Genomic DNA, 21,288 nt, shown 5'->3' with positions numbered 1-21,288 from the left:
AGCAGGATGAAATATTTAGCTTGGAATAAAGATAGAAGAATGCATCTACCGTACCCACAAAGAGATTACTTAGAATCGGGGCTCCAAATGACACAGGAGGACAGGCCACTGGCTCTTGTGGGATCACTACACCATGTCCTTCCAGTTGCCTATGCTGAGTCCTTGCCGGGGCTAACCCATTTGTGCTTTCTCAGTTCCTCTCTTTACCTAGCATAGTTTTGGAAATATAATCCCTTATAATGTTTATAAGTCTTCCTACTAAGAGGAGAATCTTCAGAAAAGGCAACGGGATCTTGCTCAGGCAATGGCAGTCAAAGATTAGGTTAAGTCAGTATGCATCAAGAAAGTTTATCATAAAGTTTTTGTATTTTCCACAATGATTAGCTATCTATCTCTATGGGCAACCTGGGACATAACGTCTGTCGAAACATTCATATTTACTCTCCACGTTGTTCTTAACGCTAACCCTCAGACTGGGAGCCATTCAGAGAATATCTATAAAATGACCACTAAGAGGAAGACAAATTGAAAATGAGACTGTTACCCTATCTAAGAGAGCCCCTGCTCCCAGCATCTCTGGGGGTGAGCAGGCCCTTTCTGTATTTGTATCCTTCCATCCTCAGTTCCATTCCTCCCAGGGGAGGAATTTGTGCATGGGAGTAAGAAGCTTTAAATATGTAAGCAGAGGCTCCTTCCTTGGACAGGACAACTGACCAAAGAGACATAAATAAGATGGTCGCCTCCATGCAGAAACAACTTTTCTTTGAATTTATAGCTTCCTTTTGTAGTATAATTTGAGACTAGCTGTAGTAGAGCCGGAGCTAGATTATTTTGCTTAATGTTTCTTTTTCATAATTGATCAAAAAAACAAAAACAGTCTTTCTGTAAATGTTTTATGAAAGGATGAGTAATTATATGATTTAATGGAATAAAACCAAAGTATCCACAGTAACTTTCAAGAATTCACTATTTGTTGTAACCATTTCTTGACAAGAATAGTCATGCAACTCTAAGTGCCTTGAATTTAGAGTATACCTAGGAATTCACTGGTGCAGCAGAAATCTCTCTTTCTGTATAGCCATCATCTCCCCTTATGTATATATAGATAGAAGGTATCAGGTACTCTAGAGGTTAACTATTTTTTCCCATACACATTCTTTGGACTTGAGTAGGTGTGAAAAGCCAGTGATAATCTCCCTTAATAATATTTATAATAGCATTAATCAACTTTTTTTGAGAATTTTTGGAATATTTAAACCTTGGTAAAATATTGTGCATTGTTTTTCTCCCCACATTTTTTCCTCATGAATAATTTTTCTGAAATAGAATTGAGTCAAATAAGCACTCAAGTTTTAAACTATTTCAAGAATGGGTTTTATGGAGCTAATGCCCAAGGACTTTCTTGAAGACGGGGTCTGATTGTATTCCCATGAACAAAGGTCTTTCTTTACTGAAGTCTGGCATAATGTCTTTATGATCTCTGGATTATGTCTTCCATGCCTGTACAAAGGACAAAGATTCCAGAACCATCGTTTGGATTTGAGACAGGTAGTATCACAAGATCTTCCTGGTCATAGTTGTAGTCATTTGTTGGATAGTTGTGCAAGTAGCTCTAAAAATACCGTGAAAGGATAGAGAACACTGATGTCTTTTCTAAAGTGGCAACACTGGAATCTGGTAGTCCTTTAAAATTCAACATTTGATAAAACAAATACCACTGGGCAGCCCGGGTGGTTCAGTGGTTTAGCACCTTCAGCCCCGGGTGTGATCGAGACCCAGGATTGAGTCCCACATCAGGCTCCCTGCATGGAGCCTGCTTCTCCCTCTGCCTGTGTCTCTGCCTCTCTCTTTCATGAATAAACAAATAAAATCTTAAAAAAAAAAACAAATACCAACATTTTGAATTCTTCTAATACTAAATTGTATTTGGAGTTTTAAGATCATATAGACTGTTATAAAATGATTATCTTTTCTTCTTCCTTTGTAGGTAACCCATTAACAAAGGATAAATCAAGTGATCCTCACGCCTGGTTACATCAAACATCTGCACAGAAACTTAATTCCTGAGGTGATCTTGAAGGGAGATTTTTATACCACTCACAAGAGGCACTGCAGAGTCTTATTTCCAAAGGATTTCATGGCTCATAATTGGCCTCTTCTTGAAACCAAGACTTTTAAAAAGTCAGACATGAACTTCTATGTCATGAAGATTTTGTCAGATTTGAACTGTGTTCAACTTGTAAAATTGCACTTGCTAAGAGAATTTGGAGTTGCCATCTGAAGAGTTGGTGTTTCCCGGTGATGTCAGAGACACTCACCTTTTTGGCTCTTGGCTTCAAATGTGACTGCTTTTCTTGTTTCTGAAAGTCTGCCAAGTGCACTGGCCTCCTGCCATGGATATGTTCCTGGGTCCAGTCCTGTGTTCGTTGGCTGGTGGGACTGCACCTGGCTTTATTGACATTTCCTTTGCGAACTTCTCCTCTGGCATGGTGTAGACTGAGACCATTTTATTTGTATCTTAATCTTGGAGCTCTGAAAGCCTACATGTTTTAACATCTTAACATTGCTTTTGTTAAGGGAATGGAAATATATATCCATTGATAATAATTATTGTTGGCAAGTAATAGTTATCTGAATACATCAATCATATAAGAATGTATAGACAAGCTGACATGTTTCCCCAAGGCTAACATACTACTACAGCTCTCTGTCAGTTACATAGGTAGTAGTTAGAACTGAATTTCCATTTTCATTATATGCTAGTTTGTACTTCTGGAGTACTCTCCCTTTTGGTTTTTGTGGGGTTTTATTAAGTGGGCTTTTTCTTTCATGTTTATATTTACTTTTTCCCTTTACAGAAATCAGCAGTGAGCAGTCAAGTATGTAGGTAGCCTTTGGTTTCAAAAAAATCGCCAGGGATGCATGTGGGTTTCTGATTTCTTAGCTTGAGAGTTATTCACTTAAGATTTCTTCTAGTAATTTTTTTTTAACTGTCCTTTCTACCATTTTAATAGACTGTCCCTTGCTCGCTCCCAGTGACTGTTTGGATGCTTATATATCTGTTCAGTCTGTTAATAGAATTGTTCATTTTCCTTGGTATCAAATTTATAATATTTGCTTATAGTTGTCCCATTCAAACAATTTCTTAGATCAGTTTCTTCCCACATTTTTGTAGTCATTTTAACATTTTTGTTTTTCAGTTCTATAGGATAGTCTTATAAATATTTAAAGGCCTTAAACATGTATGTACTTTTTTCCTAAGTTATTACAGAATGTATAATTTTATACTACATTTATTTTATTTCATTTGTTATGTGAAGGGAGAGAAGAATTGAAAATACATAGCCATTCTGTAACCCTATTGTGTAAGTGTATAGTTGAAGGGATGTAATGGGGGAGACTTCTTGGTTTACTCATCTTAGCCTAATAGGAAGGTCTTTCATAAATTGTCTTATTAGAAGTTCCATTATGTTAGAGAAAATGTGGCCATCTTTCATATTTTTAGAACTCATTGACATGGTCAATTAAGTCTTTGTTGGTTTCCATGACGGAAGCTGACATACCTTAGAGAGTTTTGGTCTGTTAGTTGGTAACAAATTTCAAAGACCAGTACATTACCCAGGATGTCTTCTGGGCAGACAAATTACAAGTGTAAAATTTGTTAAAAGTTAAATTTGTAAAGTATACTTTTGACACTGAGCCAAAGTATACTGCCCTACAAGTCCATGAAATGAGATGACTTCCTCCCTCCATTTTCATTATACATAAAACTAGATGGCTCTGAGTGGATTCTGTAATAGTTCAAGACTGTATGAATTCAGAAAGAAAAAAATAACAGTTGTGCTGGAATTTTTGCATCAATGATAACATCATTCATTTCTTTGGAACAAAGTAGAAAACTATACTATTTTGGAAATTATGAATTTGTCCTAGGTTTGTTTGAAATTGTAGATCATGCTTCTCATTTTTTTTTTTACCTGAGTCCTTTAAAACAACACTGGAAATTCTGTATTATATACAAGTGTAACACATGCATATCAATAGAAAAAAATAAATGGAATTTCAAATAGACTAACTAGATTATCCCCAGTAGATTAATGTTGTGACTATTCAGAAAAGGTAAATAAAATTGGGATATAAAATGGGCTCTCTTTCATGAGTTACATTTGGAGAATCGGTTTTCTGGTGTTTTATTTTAAAAGTCAGTTACTCTACAGGAAAACCTCTGAATTCATGGGGAAGCTGACATAAATTTTTCAATCTCCTTTTAATAAAAATCCATGGCAACTCTTGCCATTTACACAAGGTTCCAATACTTGATTTGCTTGTTTGCTAGGAAACAATTGAAAGAGATATATTTACTCTTGTGCTATTTGCCCACATCTTGACTAGGAGTACAACTGATGGATGTTTGCTAGCCATATGCAAAATTCCTTTTATTATACAAATTGTTAAATATGCTGCCTATCCTTTGAAGTTCATTACATATGGAAATGTTAATGAAAATATCAGATATGGTTATAACTCAGCTTTCACACTTCTTAAAAATAATTTAAAACCCACAAGAAGTTACAAAAAAAGAGAGGAGAACCTCTGTGTGCTCTTTTCCCACTGTCCTCCAGTGACCAAATCTTATCAAATCAAGACACTGACATTGGTACAATACTATTAAATCAAATACAGACCTGACTCAGATTTTCCACTTTCACATGTACTGTGTGCGTGAGAGACGGAAGGAGAGCGAGCTCTATTGTATCCTTTCCAATTGGTAAAACGTTACTGTGGTGTATATTAGGATAGAAGGACATGGGCAATGAATGACTGATGTGTAATTACTTTTTCCAAGGTCTCTATTTTAAGGATAACATCCTTTAGCTTTATTTTTCTTTACTCTTGATGCCTTAACCTCCTGGAAACTTCTAGTTTTAATGGCAGAGAGTACCACATGTGATTTCAAACCTACTTTTGACTTTAACGGGTAGGAGGAGAACTGAGAATCTGTATCTAAGGTTGAAATAAAAAGGGAGTTGAGCCTGTTCTTTGATCTCCTCAGCAAGTCCTGTGCTACTACACAATGCTGTACAATTGGGTTGTGACTTTTGATGATACACAATAGCTAATAATAGCACAATGATTAAACGGGACTTGATCTTTCTAAAGTTTTATTTTCTCAAACCGGAGGCAATAGATCTCTGAAAGAGCCATATATGCAAAGGTATCAAATAATATTTTTCATCATCCTGCCTTTTCTTCCTTTGAGTGACTTAAGTGGAGAGAATTAGAATGATAGCAGACACTCTGCTAGGGGAAACAGAAAAGTCAGAGGAGACATGCACTGGGCAGCTTCCCACTCCCCTTACCCACATAGAGATCATACCCACAGAGTAGGACATTACTATGTTTTATCAAGGTAAGGGTTTGTCTTCTTTTTCTCTTTTATATAGAATACTTTGAAAGAAGAGTAGAGGTACCAGATTTCTTCATTGTTTTTATTTGCACTGTGAGAGACTGAAAAGTAGTGTAGACATTACAAATATCTGGCATTTCACTGACAGTTACTGAATTCCTACTGCCTCTATAGGGCTGGATCACATTTTGGGGTTAGCTGAAGTTTCACCTTTAAAATACTTTTAAAGGCAGTTCACTAGGTAATTTTCCAATACTCTACGTAGGCGCGGCACTATACTAACCTATGGGAAAATTGGGCACACAAAAGATTTTTAAGTATTTCATATTTGCTTTGATTTTTTTATACCTGTTTTCAATATGTTGCAAATTACTAAATAGGATGCACTATGTCCTAAACATTTTTCTGGAAATGACTGAACTTCATTTTTGAACTTTAGAAGTTAGGTGAGCAAGACAGTACATGTCCATAATGTGGTTTTACAGATTTTAGCAAAAATGGGATTGAAAATCTTAAAGAAGAGAGATTGTGGACTTAGAAATTAACAGAGGACTAAAATAACCTGGGGGAGAGGGAATAAGGCCTGAGCTTAGACTATTACACTGAGAAGAATCTGAAACTATGGAGATCAATTCCAGTTGCAATTTAAATTATTTGAGGATCCTAACAATTACCCTTGCTTGACCCTACTCTATGATATGCTCTTACTTGACCCAGGCCCTAATCCTAGACTGATTATTTTTTTTAAAGCTCCCCCAGTGATTCTAATGAGCATCCAGGGTTAAGAGCCACTAATGAAGGCTCAACGAATTGGGTGAACTGATTGCATGACTGAAAGGAAGACATGGAAGAAAAGTCCAGAGGGTCCTGAGCCTACTACAATGGGATAACTGAGGTTCAGTTAAATATGACAGAAAAACCTAGGAAAAAGCAAGGTGAGTAGCAGGTAAGAGGCAATGTTCAAGCCTACAGAATTTAAAGTACCAATGAAACATTCAGAAAGTCACATCAGAAAGGAACTGAATAGGTTTTATTGGGTTTGTAATTAGAGATTATTGTTGGTCTTGGAAAGAGCAGTTTCAATGAAGTGCTGTTGTAGGATTGAGCTTTCATTAGTTTGCAGAGGAGTTAGAGATTTGAAAATGGATATAGTACACACAAACTTCTCTTTGAGTGGGAAATGAAAAAGCAAAGTAGGGTAGTGTTTATGAAGGGGATACAGAATCAAAAAAGTGCATTATTTTAAATATAGGAGAAATAAGACTTTGTTTACATATGATGCACAGGAGAGGGGGAGTGGTGTGTTAAGAACCTAGAACTGAAAATATAAAGGAAATGAAGGCAAGGGTGTCCATATCTAGATGGAAAGAAAGTCATAATATGCAAGGAATAAACAGAACCAAATCCCATAGAAAATCTAATGGGGTGAACAGTGAAGAAGTAATTGGTGCTTGGGTCTTTGGTGACTTCCCACAAAACAGTGTCCCTAGTGTGGAGACCGTGAATCAAAAAGCAATCACTGGGATCTATTATCCCATGGAGGAGTTTCAGCTTATACCTGGGCTACTGAGAGAAAGTTAATGATTCCAAGATCATAAATAAATTAATAAGAGAGAAATTAGCTAAGTGCAATATCCTTATTTATAAAGTGAAAATATTTTATCTCACAGGATTGTTGTGAAGACTCAATGAGTTAACATATGCAAAGAGCAGTATGTAGTGCATAGTATTTACTAAAATGGTGGTTCTTCATTTGTTAAAGAGGTCAGTTCTGTTCACCCTGCAGTTGGTGTAAAAATTGTATTGATAGAAAATAATAAAATCATATCATATGTGATATAAAAAGTTTTGGGGTCTGCTGGTATTTTTGCTAAATAGAATGGGAAGATGTAGAGAGGCACTACATTTAAACCACCTGTTTTCAGGAATCGTGTGGCTGCAAAGAAGGTTAAAGAATAACCAGTGACAGGCTGAGCGAAAGAAATAGTGAAGGAGAAATTGATAAAAGATCCCTTTATCCATCCTATTTATTGGGAATAGTTGGGAAGATCAAAGGGAAGGGTTAATGTGAAAGGAATCTATTTTTCTGCTATTAGATAAATGAACAAAATGTACAAAGCTAGGGAGAAATATAAAAGTGAGGTTAAAGGAAATAATGCCTACAGAACTCTGGGCTGAGGAAACAGCAACACACTAAGATACAGGTCTTAAGTACATGAGATTTATTTGCTGAGTATATAAGCTCCAGAGCTTGATTTGAAATCAAGGTGAACAGAAAATATTTGAAGCAAATTTTGATGTTTTTAGATACTCAGAGCTCAGAAGACAATAAAGTCACAATAGAGGACACCTAATTTGTAGAGAAATGTGACTTTTCCATTATTATAATGCAGTCTAGACAAAAAAAAAAACAAAAAACAAGTGAGAATGAATAATTGGATCATCTTTGGATGTAAATAGTTGAGATTAAAAGGCTAGCATCTGTTGAGTCCTTACTCTGTGCCAAAAGTTCTAAGAACTTCATTATTTGAACTAATCTAATCTATATGTAATTGTTTCTATTATTTTACAGTAAAAAAAACTAGGGCATGGAGATGTTCAACAGTTTCCCTAGTGTCATCTGATAGTAAGTGGCCAAGCCAGGATTTTTAACTTTTGTAGTAGTAAATAGTAGGTTGTTAGTTTACATGCCATTCAAAAAGTATATTATGGGGCTATAGGAAGACTCCAGAGGCCAAGTAAAATAAAAGGGAATGATGTTTGTAGATCTAGACGGGGTAGAAATTAGATTTAAAAGTGAGGAGAAGTTTTATTAGAGATAAGGAATAACGAGAGATCCATTAATTAACAAATATTTTTGTGTTCTTATGTGTCAAGAATTATGTTAGAAGCAGTGAATAAAATTTAAGTACCCTTGACCCTTGAACAACACAGGTGTGAATTGTGGGGGTCCACCTACACATCAATTTTTTACAATACAGTACTATAAATGTATTTTCTCAAGATTTTCATGACATTTACCTTTCTCTAGTTTTGTTGTAATAATATAGTATATAAAATAGTATATAATACATAAAACATACAAAATACATGTTGATCGACTCTCTATGTTATCCATAAGGCTTCTGGGTCAACAATAAGCTATTAGTAGTTAAGGTTTGGGGTTGTCAAAGTAATACATGCGACTTTAGGTCCAAATTGGTGATGTAGAAAGACGCTTACTCACTTCCTCTATGGACACACCAAATATACATCTTTTTATACAGCAATTCCTCCTGAAGAAAAACTGAAAGCTGACTGAACAGCTTCTGTACAACAAAAGACAGAGAGACCATGTAGAAAAGAAGAAGAAAAGTAGAGACATAGTAACAAAGGGAACCTCCACCCCAGTGTTGCAAATGGCAATATGGAGGGATAGTACTGATGGACATGAGCAGGTTCATTTACCCTGGGGCTCACAGAAAAGGTCATGACTTAAAACGGCAACCTGAATCAAGGAACCAGTCCTAGAATCCTGTCAAATGGCAGGGCAACTGCTAGAACTCACTTTAGGTCAGAGGGGCTGGTAAGTGCCATGGTTTATGTTCCCACTCCACCTTGATAGTGTGGGTTTTTTGTCAGCAGGGCCCAAGCACCATAGCTGGCCTGCTGCCTCAGTGAGCCCCAGGCCTCTAGTACAGACCCTGGGGCACAGAAAAAAAAATCCACATGTTTTAAAAGAACTACAATATATTAGATACAAGTCCATAACGCCGCAAAATGAAAGGGAAAACCTGCTAAAATTCTCTCCAAGTCGGAGGGGCTGGTGAGCTCAACAGTTTACATTCTTCCTCCACCTTGATAGTGTGGTCAAGAGCAAGATCCAGTGACCGAGGTGGCCTACCACCACAGTGAGCCCTGAGCCCCTAGCCCACCCAAGCCCTAGCCCTCTATCTCATCACAGTGGTACAGACCCAGACATCCATGGGTAGTGCTCACTAAAGATCTAGTTGTCTTGTGAAGGTGACAAAGGTGCAAAGGGCCCTGGAACATGCCAAGCCTATATCCTTTTGGTTTTAGACAACTTGCGAGGGCAGTCCCTGCACCAAGTGCCCCAAGATTTCTGGCTTATGCCTGCCTCAGCTCCAGTTGTCCCACAAGGATAACCCATGTGCAGCCTCTGAGGACCCTGTGGCCCATGCCCCATCTCAGTTCCAGCCTTCCTGCTAGGGCACCCGTCCCCCCACACACACACAACCCTGGAATCCCCTGGCTTGCACCCACTCCAGTTCCAGCCATCTCACTAATGTGGTCCCAGAACAGTGCTCAGGACCCTCAGTCCACTACAAACATAGCTCCAGCCAGTCAGCCAGGTATACACAGTCAACATAGGGGATGAGCATAACAAACTCACTCCTTCAAGTTTAGAAGTATCTGTTCTGCCTAATTCATAGAAACAAGCAAAGAAAGTCCATCAAGATGAGGAGATAGAAGAATATGCTCCAACTGAGAGAACAAGACAAAACCTCAGAAAAACAAGTAAATGAAACAGAAAGTCATGATAAAGAGTTAATGGTAATGGTCACAAAGATGCTCACTGGACTAGAAAGAAGAGTAGATAAACTCAGTGAGAACTTCAACAAAGAGAAAATAGAAATAACCAATAAGAGTTGAAGAATATAGTAACTGAAATGGAAAATACACCAGAGGGAATCAAGAGTAGATTAAAAGATGCAGAAGGGGCAGCCCAGGTGGCTCAGCAGTTTAGCACCTGCCTTCGGCCCAGAGCATGATCCTGGAGTCCCAAGATCGAATCCCACGTCAGGCTCCCTGCATGGAGCCTGTTCCTCCCTCTGCCTCTCTCTCTTTTTCTTTATCTCTCTCTCTCTCTCTCTCTCAAGAATAAATAAATAAAATCTTGAAAGAAATAAAGGATGAAGAAGAAGAGATCAGTGACCTTTAATATGGGGTAATAAAAAACATACAGGTTAAACAGCAAAAAGAAAAAAAATTGAGAATAGGTTAAGGGATATCTTTGACAATGTCAAGCAATGAAATACTTGCATTATACGGCTCCCAGAAGGGGAAGAGAGAGAGAAAAAAATATATTTGAAGAAATATAGCTGAAAACTTCCCTAATCCCAAGAAGAAAAGAGATATCCAGGTTCAAAAAGCACAGAGGGTTCCAACCAAGATTAATACAACAATAGGACATAACAATTGCAAATATGTACCCAACAGAGGAGGACCTGTTACAGCAAACATTAACATACATGAAGAGAGAAATTGACAGTAATACAATAATAGCAGGGGATTTTAACACCCCACTTACAGCGACAGATACATCATCCAGGCATAAAATCAAGAAGGAAACAATGTCTTTGAATGACACATTAGATCAGATATACTTAACAGATATATGCAAAACATTCCATTTAAAAACAACAGAATACATATTCTTTTCAAGTGCACGTGGAACATTCTCCAGGACAGAGTACATGTTAGGCCACAAAACAAGTCTCAATACATTTAAGAAGACGGAAATAATATCAATTGTCTTTCCTAAGTACAACTGTATGAAACGAGAAATCAATTACATGAAAATAATGGATAAAACAAAATCACATAAGGGCTAAACAATAGGCTACTGAATAACCAACAGGTCAATGAAAAACTCAAAACATCTGAGACAAATGAAAATGAAACACAATGGTACAACATCTTTGAGATGCAGCAAAAGCAGTTCTAAGAGGGAAATTTGTAGCAATGCATGCCTACCTCAAGAAATAAAAATCTCAGATAAACCATTTAACTTCAGACCTAAAGGAACTCGAACAAGAACAAAGCTTAAAGTAAGTATAAGGAAAGAAATTATAAAGATGAGAGTAGGAAAATAAAAATAGAGACAAAAATACAAGAGGAAAAAAATCAATGAAACCAATAGCTGTGATAAAATTGATAAAGCTTTAGTCAATCTTACCAAGAAAAAAGAGTTTACAAATAAGTAAAATGAGAAAGGAAAGAGGGAAAATAACACCAGAGAAACACAAAGAATTATGAGACGACTGTGACAAATTGTATGCCAAATAACTTGAAAACCTAGAAGAAATGGATTCCTTGAAACGTACAATCTTCCAAAGCTAAATCAGAATAGATAGAAAATTTGAACAGATTACTAGTAACAAAATTGCATTGGTAATCAATAAAATCCTTACAAACAAAAGACTGAGACTAGATGGCATCACACATGAATTCTACCAAACATCTAAAAAAGAATTAATACTTATTCTTCTCAAACTATTCCAAAACATAGAGGAGGAAGGAAAGGTTCCAAATACATTCTATGTATCCGGCATTATTCTGATACCAAAACCGATAAAGACAGTACAGAAAAAGAAAAACAAAAGGAAAGAAAGAAAAGAAAATTACAGGCCAATATCCCTGATGGCCATTGGTGCAAAAATTCTCAACAAAATATTATCAAACCAAAATTGACAATGCATTAAAAGGACTATTCCAATCACTAATCCACAATCAAGTGGGATTCTTCTAGGGATGCAAAGATGGTTCAATATTTGCAAACCAATCAATGTGATGCACCACATTAATAAAATGAAGTATAAAAATCATATAATAATCTTAAGAGATGCAGAAAAAGCATGTGACAAAATTCAACATCCATTCATAACAAAAAACTCTGAACAAGTGGGTCTAGAAGGAATGTATTTCAACATAATATAGTCCATATATGACAAACTCACAGATAATCTCATACTCAATGATGAAAACCTGAGAGCTTTTCTTCTAAGATCAGGAACAAGACAAGAATATCCACTCTCACCACTTTTATTCAATATAGTATTGTAAGTCCTAGTTACTGCAGTCAGACAAGAGATAAAAGACATTCAAATTGTTAAGGTAAAAGTAAAACTATCACTACTTTCAGATGACATGATACTGTACAGAGAATACTCTAAAGACTACCAAGAAACTACTAGAAGTTATAACGAGTATGGTAAACTTGCAGGATACAAAAATACACATAAATTTGTTCCATTCTTATACACGAATAACAAAGTAGCAGAAAAAGAAATTAAGAAGCAATCCCATTTACCACTGCACTGAAAAAGTAAAATACCTAAGAATCAATCAAGGAAGTAAAATATCCATATTCTAAAAACTATAAAACACTGATGAAAAAAACTGAAAGCAACATAAACAAAAACAAAGATCTAACATACTCATGTATTGGATGAATTAATACTATTATAAATGTTCATACTACCCAAAACAATCTACAGATTCAATGTAATCCCCATCAAAATAACAGCAGCATTTTTCATAGAACTAGAATAAATAATACTAAAAATTGTATGGAACCACAAGATCTCAAACAGCCAAAGCAATTTTGAGAAAGAAAAATAAAGCCAGAGTAACACAATCCGAGGTTTTAAGATATATTACAAAGCTATAAGAATCAAAACAGAATGGTATTTGTATAAAAACACACACATAAATCAATAGAACAGAATAGAGAGTTCAGAAATAAACCCATGCTTATGTGGTTAATCAATCTATGACAAAGGAGACAAGAATATACAATGGAAAAAAGACAGTCTCTTTGATAAAAGGTGCTGGGAAAACCTGACAGCTACATGCAAAAGAACGAAACTGGACCACTTTTTTACACCATACACAAAAATAAACTCAAAATGGATTAAAGACCTAAATGTGAGACCAGAAACCATAAACCTCCTAAAAGAAAGCACAGGCAATAATCTCTTGGACTTTGGCCTTAGCAGTATTTTTCTAGATAGGTCTCCTTAGGCAAGAAAAACAAAAGCAAAAGCAAATTATTGGGGCTATACTAAAATAACTTGCATAGCAAAGGAAAACATCAATAAACAAAAAAAGCAACCAACTAAATGGGAGAAGATATTTTCAAATGATTTATCTGATAAACGGTAAAATCTAAAATCTATAAAGAACTTCTTTAGCTAAATACCAAAACCCCCACAAATAATCCAATTAAAAAATGGGCAGAAGACCTGAATAGACATTTTTCCAAAGACGACCTACAGATGGCCACCAGATACATGAATAGATGCTCACCATCACTAATCATCAGGGAAATGCAAATCAAAACCACAACGAAGTATTATTTTACACCAGTCACCTGACACTAATGTCTAGTATCCAATTGACACTAATGTCTAGTATTTCACCTGACACTAATGTCTAGTATCCAAATGACAAGAAATAACAAGTGTTGGTGGGGATATAAAGAAAAAGAAACCTATGTAACTGCTGGTTTGAATGTAAATTGGTGCAGCCACTGAGGAAAACAGTATGGAGGCTCCTCAAAAATTAAAAATTGTTATACCATATTGTCCAACATTTCCACCACTGGATATTTACCCAAAATAAACAAAAACACTAATTTGAAGAGATACATGCATCCCTGATTACTGCAGTATTATTTACAATAGCTAAGCCATGGAAGCAACTTAAGAATCCATTGAAAGAAAAATGAAGAAAATGTGCTGTGTAAATATATATGTAAATACGCACATACACACACAATAGAATACTGCTTAGCCATAAGAAAGAATGAAATCCTTCCATCTGCAACAAACATGGATGGTCTACAGGATATTATGCTAAGTAAAATAAGACAGAGAAAAAGACAAATGCCTTATGATTTCACTTACATGCAGATTCTAAAAAATGAAAACAAAAGCAGAAACACACCCATAAACACAGACAACAACCTGGTGATTGCCAGATGGGAAGGGGGTGGGAGGTACAGGCTTCCATTTTTAGAATGTATAAGTCACAAGGGTGAAAGGTACAACATAGGGAAATAGTCAATGGGATTATAGTGTTGTATGGTGACAGATGGGAGCTGTGATTGTGAACATAACATAACGTTTAGAGTTGCTGAATCACTGTTTTTCACCTGACACTAATGTAACACTATGCCAACTAAACTTCAATTAAAAAAACAGAAAAGTGGGATGCCTGGGTGGCTCAGCAGTTGAGCGGCTACCTTTGGCTCAGAGCATGATCCTGGAGAACTGGGATCAAGTCCCTGCAGGGAGCCTGCTTCTCCCTCTCTGCCTCTTTCTCTGTGTGTCTCTTATGAATAAATAGATAAAAATCTTAAAAAAGGAAACAACAACAAAAAACCCAAGTAAGTTATGCACTGATGTTCGACTGCACATGGGATCAGTGCCTCTAACCCCTGCATTGTTCAAAGGTCAAATGTAGTAAGCTTTACCTTCTTTTTCAACTGATATCCTTCTTAGGAGGGGTAATAAACTGAATTTGAAGCCACTTCGTTTGAGAATCTTCAGAAAGATTCCACGAGGCACTGAGGTTACATAGCAGGACTAGAGAGAGAAGCAGCTGAATGTAAAATGGGGAAATGAAAAGCAGAGAGATACAATATTTTAGAAAGAAGCCTATTGTTTTGATGAGGCTCTAGGCATGTATTAATAACTGGGAACCTCAGCAATGTCTCAGCATGTTACAGAAGAAAGACCAACACGTAGTTTGCATTCTGTGTTAAAGGGTTACCTTTGATTCTTAATTGGAAGTGAGGTTTCCTGTCACTGTGTCCAACTGTCATGCAGCAAGGGGCGACCTGTCAGAGTGATGAATCAGTTATCCAATGCTGTGTAATACACCACTCCAAAACAATAACCCTCAATTACTGCTCCGTGGGTCAGCTGCGAGATTCTGCTGGTCTTGGCTGGGCTCACACTTGTGACTGCTGGGAGCTGTGGATGGACGGGCAGTGCTGGGTTTGTCCGGACTCTCACATGTGTTGGGGGTATCTGGCTATCTATAGCCGCCCTACCATTAGCTTAGCTGGAACAACTGGGTTACATCCAAGTGGTGTCTCAGCTTTCACCAGCTTGGCCTATTCTCATGGCTGAGAAAGCAAAGTTTTGAGGTAATTAAGAGAGACAAGCTCAGGACTGGGACACAGCACTTTGGCTACACTCTATGTCCAAAGTACGTTATTGTCTGGGGGTGGAGAAAAAGACTCCACCTCTTGGTGAAGGTTGTTGCAAAGTCACAACGCAAGGTGAGATGCAGGAAAGGATGAAAAATTGGAGCCATTTTTTCCATCACCACCAGTGGCTTCATGCTAGTCTTCAATGCAAACTTTGCTTGGTCACCTGAGCAATCTTTTCCAATCCAATGTGATTTTGATACACATCAACTTTAAATTCTTCAATGGCTCCCCACTGTCCTGATACAAAACCTAGATTCTATTAAACATAAATGGCATTCCCTTATCTGGCCTCTGCCTACTTCTACCCTACCCCCTACAACTAATCCTGTCACACCCAGGTCCTGTATGTACTTAGAACACATCTGTTCCTATACACACTCATTTTGCCCTGAAGCTGGACTCTCTCTCCAACTCTCCTCAGCCATTTCCAGTCAGCTATTTCTCATATCTGCAAGTTTAAATGATCAAATTCTGTTGATAATTAATATTTCTGCCATAAAATTAAGTGGACAAATATTGAGATGTTATCACAAGATGGTTTTGAAACAAAGTCTTCCTAGAACTAAACTCTCAACAAGAACTTAATGCAGGGTTCTATGAAGGGTAGGTTGTATTAAATATTTAATCTTAGTTTTTTGGTTTTTTCCTGTTGATATTTCATAATTTGTATTGAAAGTATTTTACCTAGATTTTTTCCCCTAGAGTTGCTTATGAAGTAATTATCTGTAATCTGTTTTCAAGTTTTGTTTTTTTTTTTGGTAAAATGATTTTCATATCAGACAGAAAAAAATACTACAGAGCTTTCCTTCACAGTGTGTACCTCCACCAAGGCTCCCCTGACTCCCACAGGTAGATGGAGGTGCCTTTTCTGCATGTTCCCGTTGTTTTCTTCTGCAGTTACTTTGTTTGCTGTCTGGCTAACTCCTGTGGTTCTAGTCTTTTCCTCTTGATAGTCTTATGGCGTAACAGTGTCTGAGATGCACAGGCAGCTAAGACATTGCTTATTAAGTGAATCATTGCATGATTTAGTGCACACTACATAGGCACATTAGTAATAACTGAGTTTGCTTCTTGTGGATTGACTAACATGTTCCTTATTCAAAATGCTGAGTATCAGCTGTTAGGAAAGATTCTAGCAAATGGAGCATGATTGTGATTTGCACTGCAAATGTCATGTTAATTCTTTTTGTTTTCTGGCTGACAGTTAAATCTCTTGTACCATGCATCAAAAATGTCACAGCTAAACAATCTGAGGGATTAAATGTTTCCTCATAATTTCCCTGATGCTAAATGGCAGAAAGATATTACCTGACCACTGTTGTCAGTCTTCACTGGTGAATTTACATAGAAAACACTTCCTTTTTTTGTTTTTGTTTTTTTGTTTTTTTTGTTTTTACTTTGATGACACTTAGAAACACAGTCAAATCACAAATTAAGAGTTGTTTGCTCCAAAGTATAGAATTTTGCTATTTTATTGTCAGTCATTTCACGTTTCATTAAGATTGTCACCAGAAAAAAATAAAATAAAATTGTCACCAGCTCTGATCACTGTTTATTTTCACCTGCAGTGCTCTTTTTGTGAATTTCTTTTATGCTAGCTTTTATCAAGATGATATTAGAAATTTCTAAATTTTATATTGTTTCATAAGGTCTGAATAATGAATGTTGCCAGCACTTATAAACACTAATGGAAGCTTAAATACATTTGTTGCCTTGATTATTTCTGGTAGTGTTCCTCATGATATTATATGAAACTCATTTGACCCTCCTCATTTCACCTCTGGCTTACCATTAGGCCCCTTTCTTGTCTTATGGTTCTTCTTTAGTTGTAAAAAGTTAAAATGGTCCATTTACTGTTTCAAAAGACTAATTTCAGAACAAGTTTTGACGAGAACCTTGTGGCAGTTGAGAAAGAAAGTATGTGATATCTCTTAGCATCTCTTACAGGTTTACTGAAAAAGAATACTTGAGAACGGATTATAGATAATTACTTCACAAGGAGCTTTTTAAAATCCAATTACAAGATTTCTTATTTAAGCGGAAAAATGAAAAAAAAATTCAGGCTCAGTTAAATGCAATGTGCTATTTCACAGAGTATCGAGTCCATCTTGGGAGTTTAACTGTGGGAGGATTTTGTGATAGCACCGTCTTCCTGCAACAGGATTCCACAGATAGCATTATGATGAATCTCCTGGATGTGTTCATTTAATTTCAGGGGTTGCTGCACTAAACAATAAACCGAATTTGAGAGCCTGAATCCGGATGTATCTTGTCACTTTTTTTTTCCCAAGTCAGTTCAATCAAATGTCATTCTATTCAATTGAATATAGACAGGGTGAATTTCAAGTAAGAGAAAATTCAACCTGAGTGACAGATTTTCTCTTGAAGTTACTTTTGTTTGATTTTATTTATTTTTTCTTTCTTTGCTGTGAAACCACACAATGAAATGGAATCCAGAATGTCAATTCCACTGTTGCTTGCTGCTTTCTGGTTCAGGCTTTTTTGGATCAGTGAAACTAGTTGCTCCATACATGTCTCATGCAGTCATATAGGTTGGGCACTGTACAAATCCAGGGAGTACCACTTACATATGTCATTAGGTGGATGTCAGTCCCTAGGAACTGTGCAGTGTCCACTTTGTTCAACTGTAAACAGAATCTCTGCTGAGTTTGTCAGGAAAGAGCTATTGCCTCCTGTTTTATGTCAAAGGAATGCAAAGAATAAAAGTGACAGAGATCTTCAATTAGTGATTTAAGCATTTTTTGAGGGCACTGTAGGGAATCTGGGCCATAAACTGATAAACTGTGACCCTAAGCAAGCAAATGACTTAACTTCTTCTGGCCTCAGTTTTCTTATCTGGGAAAGATAAATAATAATATCTTGTTATCTCTGCTACCCCAAGATATTATGAAGATTAAATGAGAGATTGGTTAATTCTCTGCAAAGTTAAAAGTGCTAGGCAAATTCTATATTATTCTAATATTCTAATATTATCATCATTATGAGAATGTGCCAGAAAAGACACATGGCACTTGATGATCTTGGTGAAATCTGTATAGCATTTTCTATCAGTGAGAGCTATTTACAGTACATTGGTAATTAAAACAAGGTCATATGCTGTGGTTCTTACAAGGTTTTAATATTGTAACAATTAGAAGTACTTATCTTTTAAACATTTATAGATTTAAATAAATATGGCAGGTGTATGGTATTCTTATCCTATTCTAAGGATTGAGTCACACTATATTTTATCACTCCTAAGTAGAAAAGATTATTTTTCTTCCAAAATCCATCTTTGTGTCAGCTAGCAATCTCAATTTAAAGACAAAATTTAAACAATAGCTTGATTTATGTTTTTACATACATTTATTTGGAGAGGACTGCATGTCATATATGGTTTTAAGCCTTCTACAAATTTTCTACTACAAATTTTCACTCATTTACTGCCCATAGTCACTCACAAAGTAGGTATGATCACTGTCTGCATTTTGCTTATGGGAAATTAAAGCAGTAGAAGTTAAGTAATTTGTATACATCACACAGCTAGTAGATGGTAGAGAAGTATTCAAATCCTGGATATCTGGCTACAAAGTCTGTGGCTCCTAAGCACTGACTTGTTATCAATCATGGTATCTCTTTCAGAGCTGTGCATAGGAAAACGCTGTCAATCACACAGGTAATATGCAGAGATGCATATAATTTCAAGGTCAGTTGATTTGAGTCCTGTACAAATAAGGCTAAAGTTAAAGACCATATTTTCATGGAGAACTTTCCATGTAGATCAACACTATTTGTTTATGGAGGTAATGTCTCCTGTGGACTAGAAAAACTAAAAGAAGAGATGGGCAAATATCAAACATCCCTGGTGAGTCACCGTGCATTCCCCACTGCTGACCAGATGTCATATTTGAATGTTCACAAAACCATGGTAGCACATGGGATGCTATTACAAGCTGAGGTTTTTCCATATCCAGTTTAATATTCCTAAACAAATATCTTCTTATTGGGAGGCAAAATTTCCATCAAATTAGAACAAAATATCATATGGAGGTTTATGTGTCTTTTTTTAAAAAAAAGATGTAGCTTAGTCATGTTTCCCTGTAGCTATGCTAACGCTATTGCCAAAGGAATTCTATGTAATTTGAAATTATCATGTGACCTAGAATAGGATATGCCTATTCTTTGTGCCATAATCTATCCATTTTTATTCTTTCAATCTTTGGAAAACAAAACTACATTTACTATCCCTGGTCTTCCAGTGCTTCTACTTTATCCATGATTAGTCAATGATTAACCTTCAAGGGTTTGGCACTGTAACGTAGGAGCTCTTTCAATAATTTTGATAGGCAGTCCATGTCAAATGGAGTCATGGATCCATTAAAAGAACCTCCACCCTCATATATGTGCCTGATACTTTATTGGTAGTGTTAATTACCCCTCTGCACTAGAAACTATTCCTTTTGGGATAGCAGGCAGAAGTTAAACAGAAATGAAAGAGATATACAGTATTTTAAAACACACCTACTACCATTATGGAACTTGGATTTTTAAATTTCATTTGATATCTACTAGAGTCATGTGGGGATATACATAATCACTAAATTTATAGAGTACATTGATTCAGAGATCTAAGTATCTGAGGGCTATAAAACCAGTAAGTAAATCACTAAACATCAAATCTAAGTCTCCCCCAATTCCAAAGTACTTTATACTTTCTTTTTTTTTTTTTTTGCAATCCTCTCTCAACCACCACATAACATGTAAGCAACTAGCCAAAACAGAAGGATTTGGGTTTTTAAGAGAAATTAAAGAGACTGTTTAGTTTTATAAGAATTTCCCACATGTCTCAGTTCTTGACTTCCAGTTAATATTTACACAAGTCTGTTATTAAAGTGTTCTCATCTTTTGCACATTTGTTTTTCAAGTAACTGGAGCTCATTACAGAGTTCTCTATGTAGTTCTATTGGTATTTTTTAGGTAAATTTTCCTATCCCATTTTAAAATTCTCATTCTTGAACAAACTTTTCTTCTATTTTATAGGAATCTATCAATAGCTTTGACTTAGAATTCCTACAAACTTTGATCCACTCAAAACCAGCCACAAGTATTTTTACTATATTCATAACTAATCTGTCCACTCAAAGTTCCTTTGAATTAAATAAAAAGTGAATATTGATTGTAATTGTGAGGGTTGCCTTCACTTAGGATCATAGTTATTAAGGTTGAAAATGTATAATGCTTGGCCAATGGTAATTTATGCCAGTATATATTTGTCTTCTGGAGGCTATCTTTAAAAGATAAACTATCACTCAAGACCGGCTCAGTCCTTTTATGTTACTGGATTCTGATTTTGTAGGTGCAATGAGGCACATACATGATTTTAACATAAAATCTGCTGTCATTTCATTTAGATCATCAGTATTTTCTTACATAAGTATATATAACAAAATATATTAAAAATATTTAATCAAAGATTAATGGCCAGTATAAATACATAGAATTAGAGATTTGCTAAGTTAGATTAGTAGTTATCCCAACTTAATTACTTTTAAGAACTCTATTTGTGAATATTTCAGGAGTTTTAATTTCTTGATTCATGACAAATGAAAACTTTTCACTGTTTAGACTTTTTCCCTAAACAATATCCTCCATGCTGATAACTCCACAAATGTGTGTTTTTGGCCGTGGTCCTCCTCTTGAACTCTAAGATCATTACTCCAGCAATCTACTAGATGTTTTCCCTCAGTGGTCTAATTGGTATTTGAAATACAACACAAGTAAAACATCATTCTTTCTTCTTTCGTAAGTCTCTTTTTTTTTTATTTATTTATGATAGTCACAGAGAGAGAGAGAGAGAGAGAGAGAGAGAGAGAGGCAG

At 36.0% G+C, this 21,288-nt stretch overlaps 1 protein-coding gene and 1 long non-coding RNA gene across 3 annotated transcripts in view; one reads left to right on the top strand and one right to left on the bottom strand.

Annotated features, from left to right (window-relative positions):
• TAFA2 (TAFA chemokine like family member 2) overlaps positions 1-4,145 on the top strand; it is a 436,739-nt gene extending 432,594 nt beyond the window's left edge. For both annotated transcript variants that reach the window (XM_077913629.1, XM_077913628.1), the window contains exon 5: positions 1,988-4,145. In XM_077913629.1, the coding sequence (XP_077769755.1) occupies positions 1,988-1,999 (12 nt within the window). In that variant the 3' untranslated portion in view covers positions 2,000-4,145. The remainder of the gene's footprint in view (positions 1-1,987) is intronic.
• The window catches only part of LOC144323309 (uncharacterized), a 66,594-nt gene that overhangs the window by 4,552 nt on the left and 40,754 nt on the right, over positions 1-21,288 (bottom strand). The window lies entirely within an intron of this gene.

The sequence above is a fragment of the Canis aureus genome, chromosome 11 (assembly GCF_053574225.1).
Source record: "Canis aureus isolate CA01 chromosome 11, VMU_Caureus_v.1.0, whole genome shotgun sequence".
Lineage (NCBI taxonomy): Eukaryota > Metazoa > Chordata > Mammalia > Carnivora > Canidae > Canis > Canis aureus.
The sequence above is the reverse complement of the archived record's forward strand: the minus strand, read 5'-3'. Positions and strand labels throughout refer to the sequence as shown.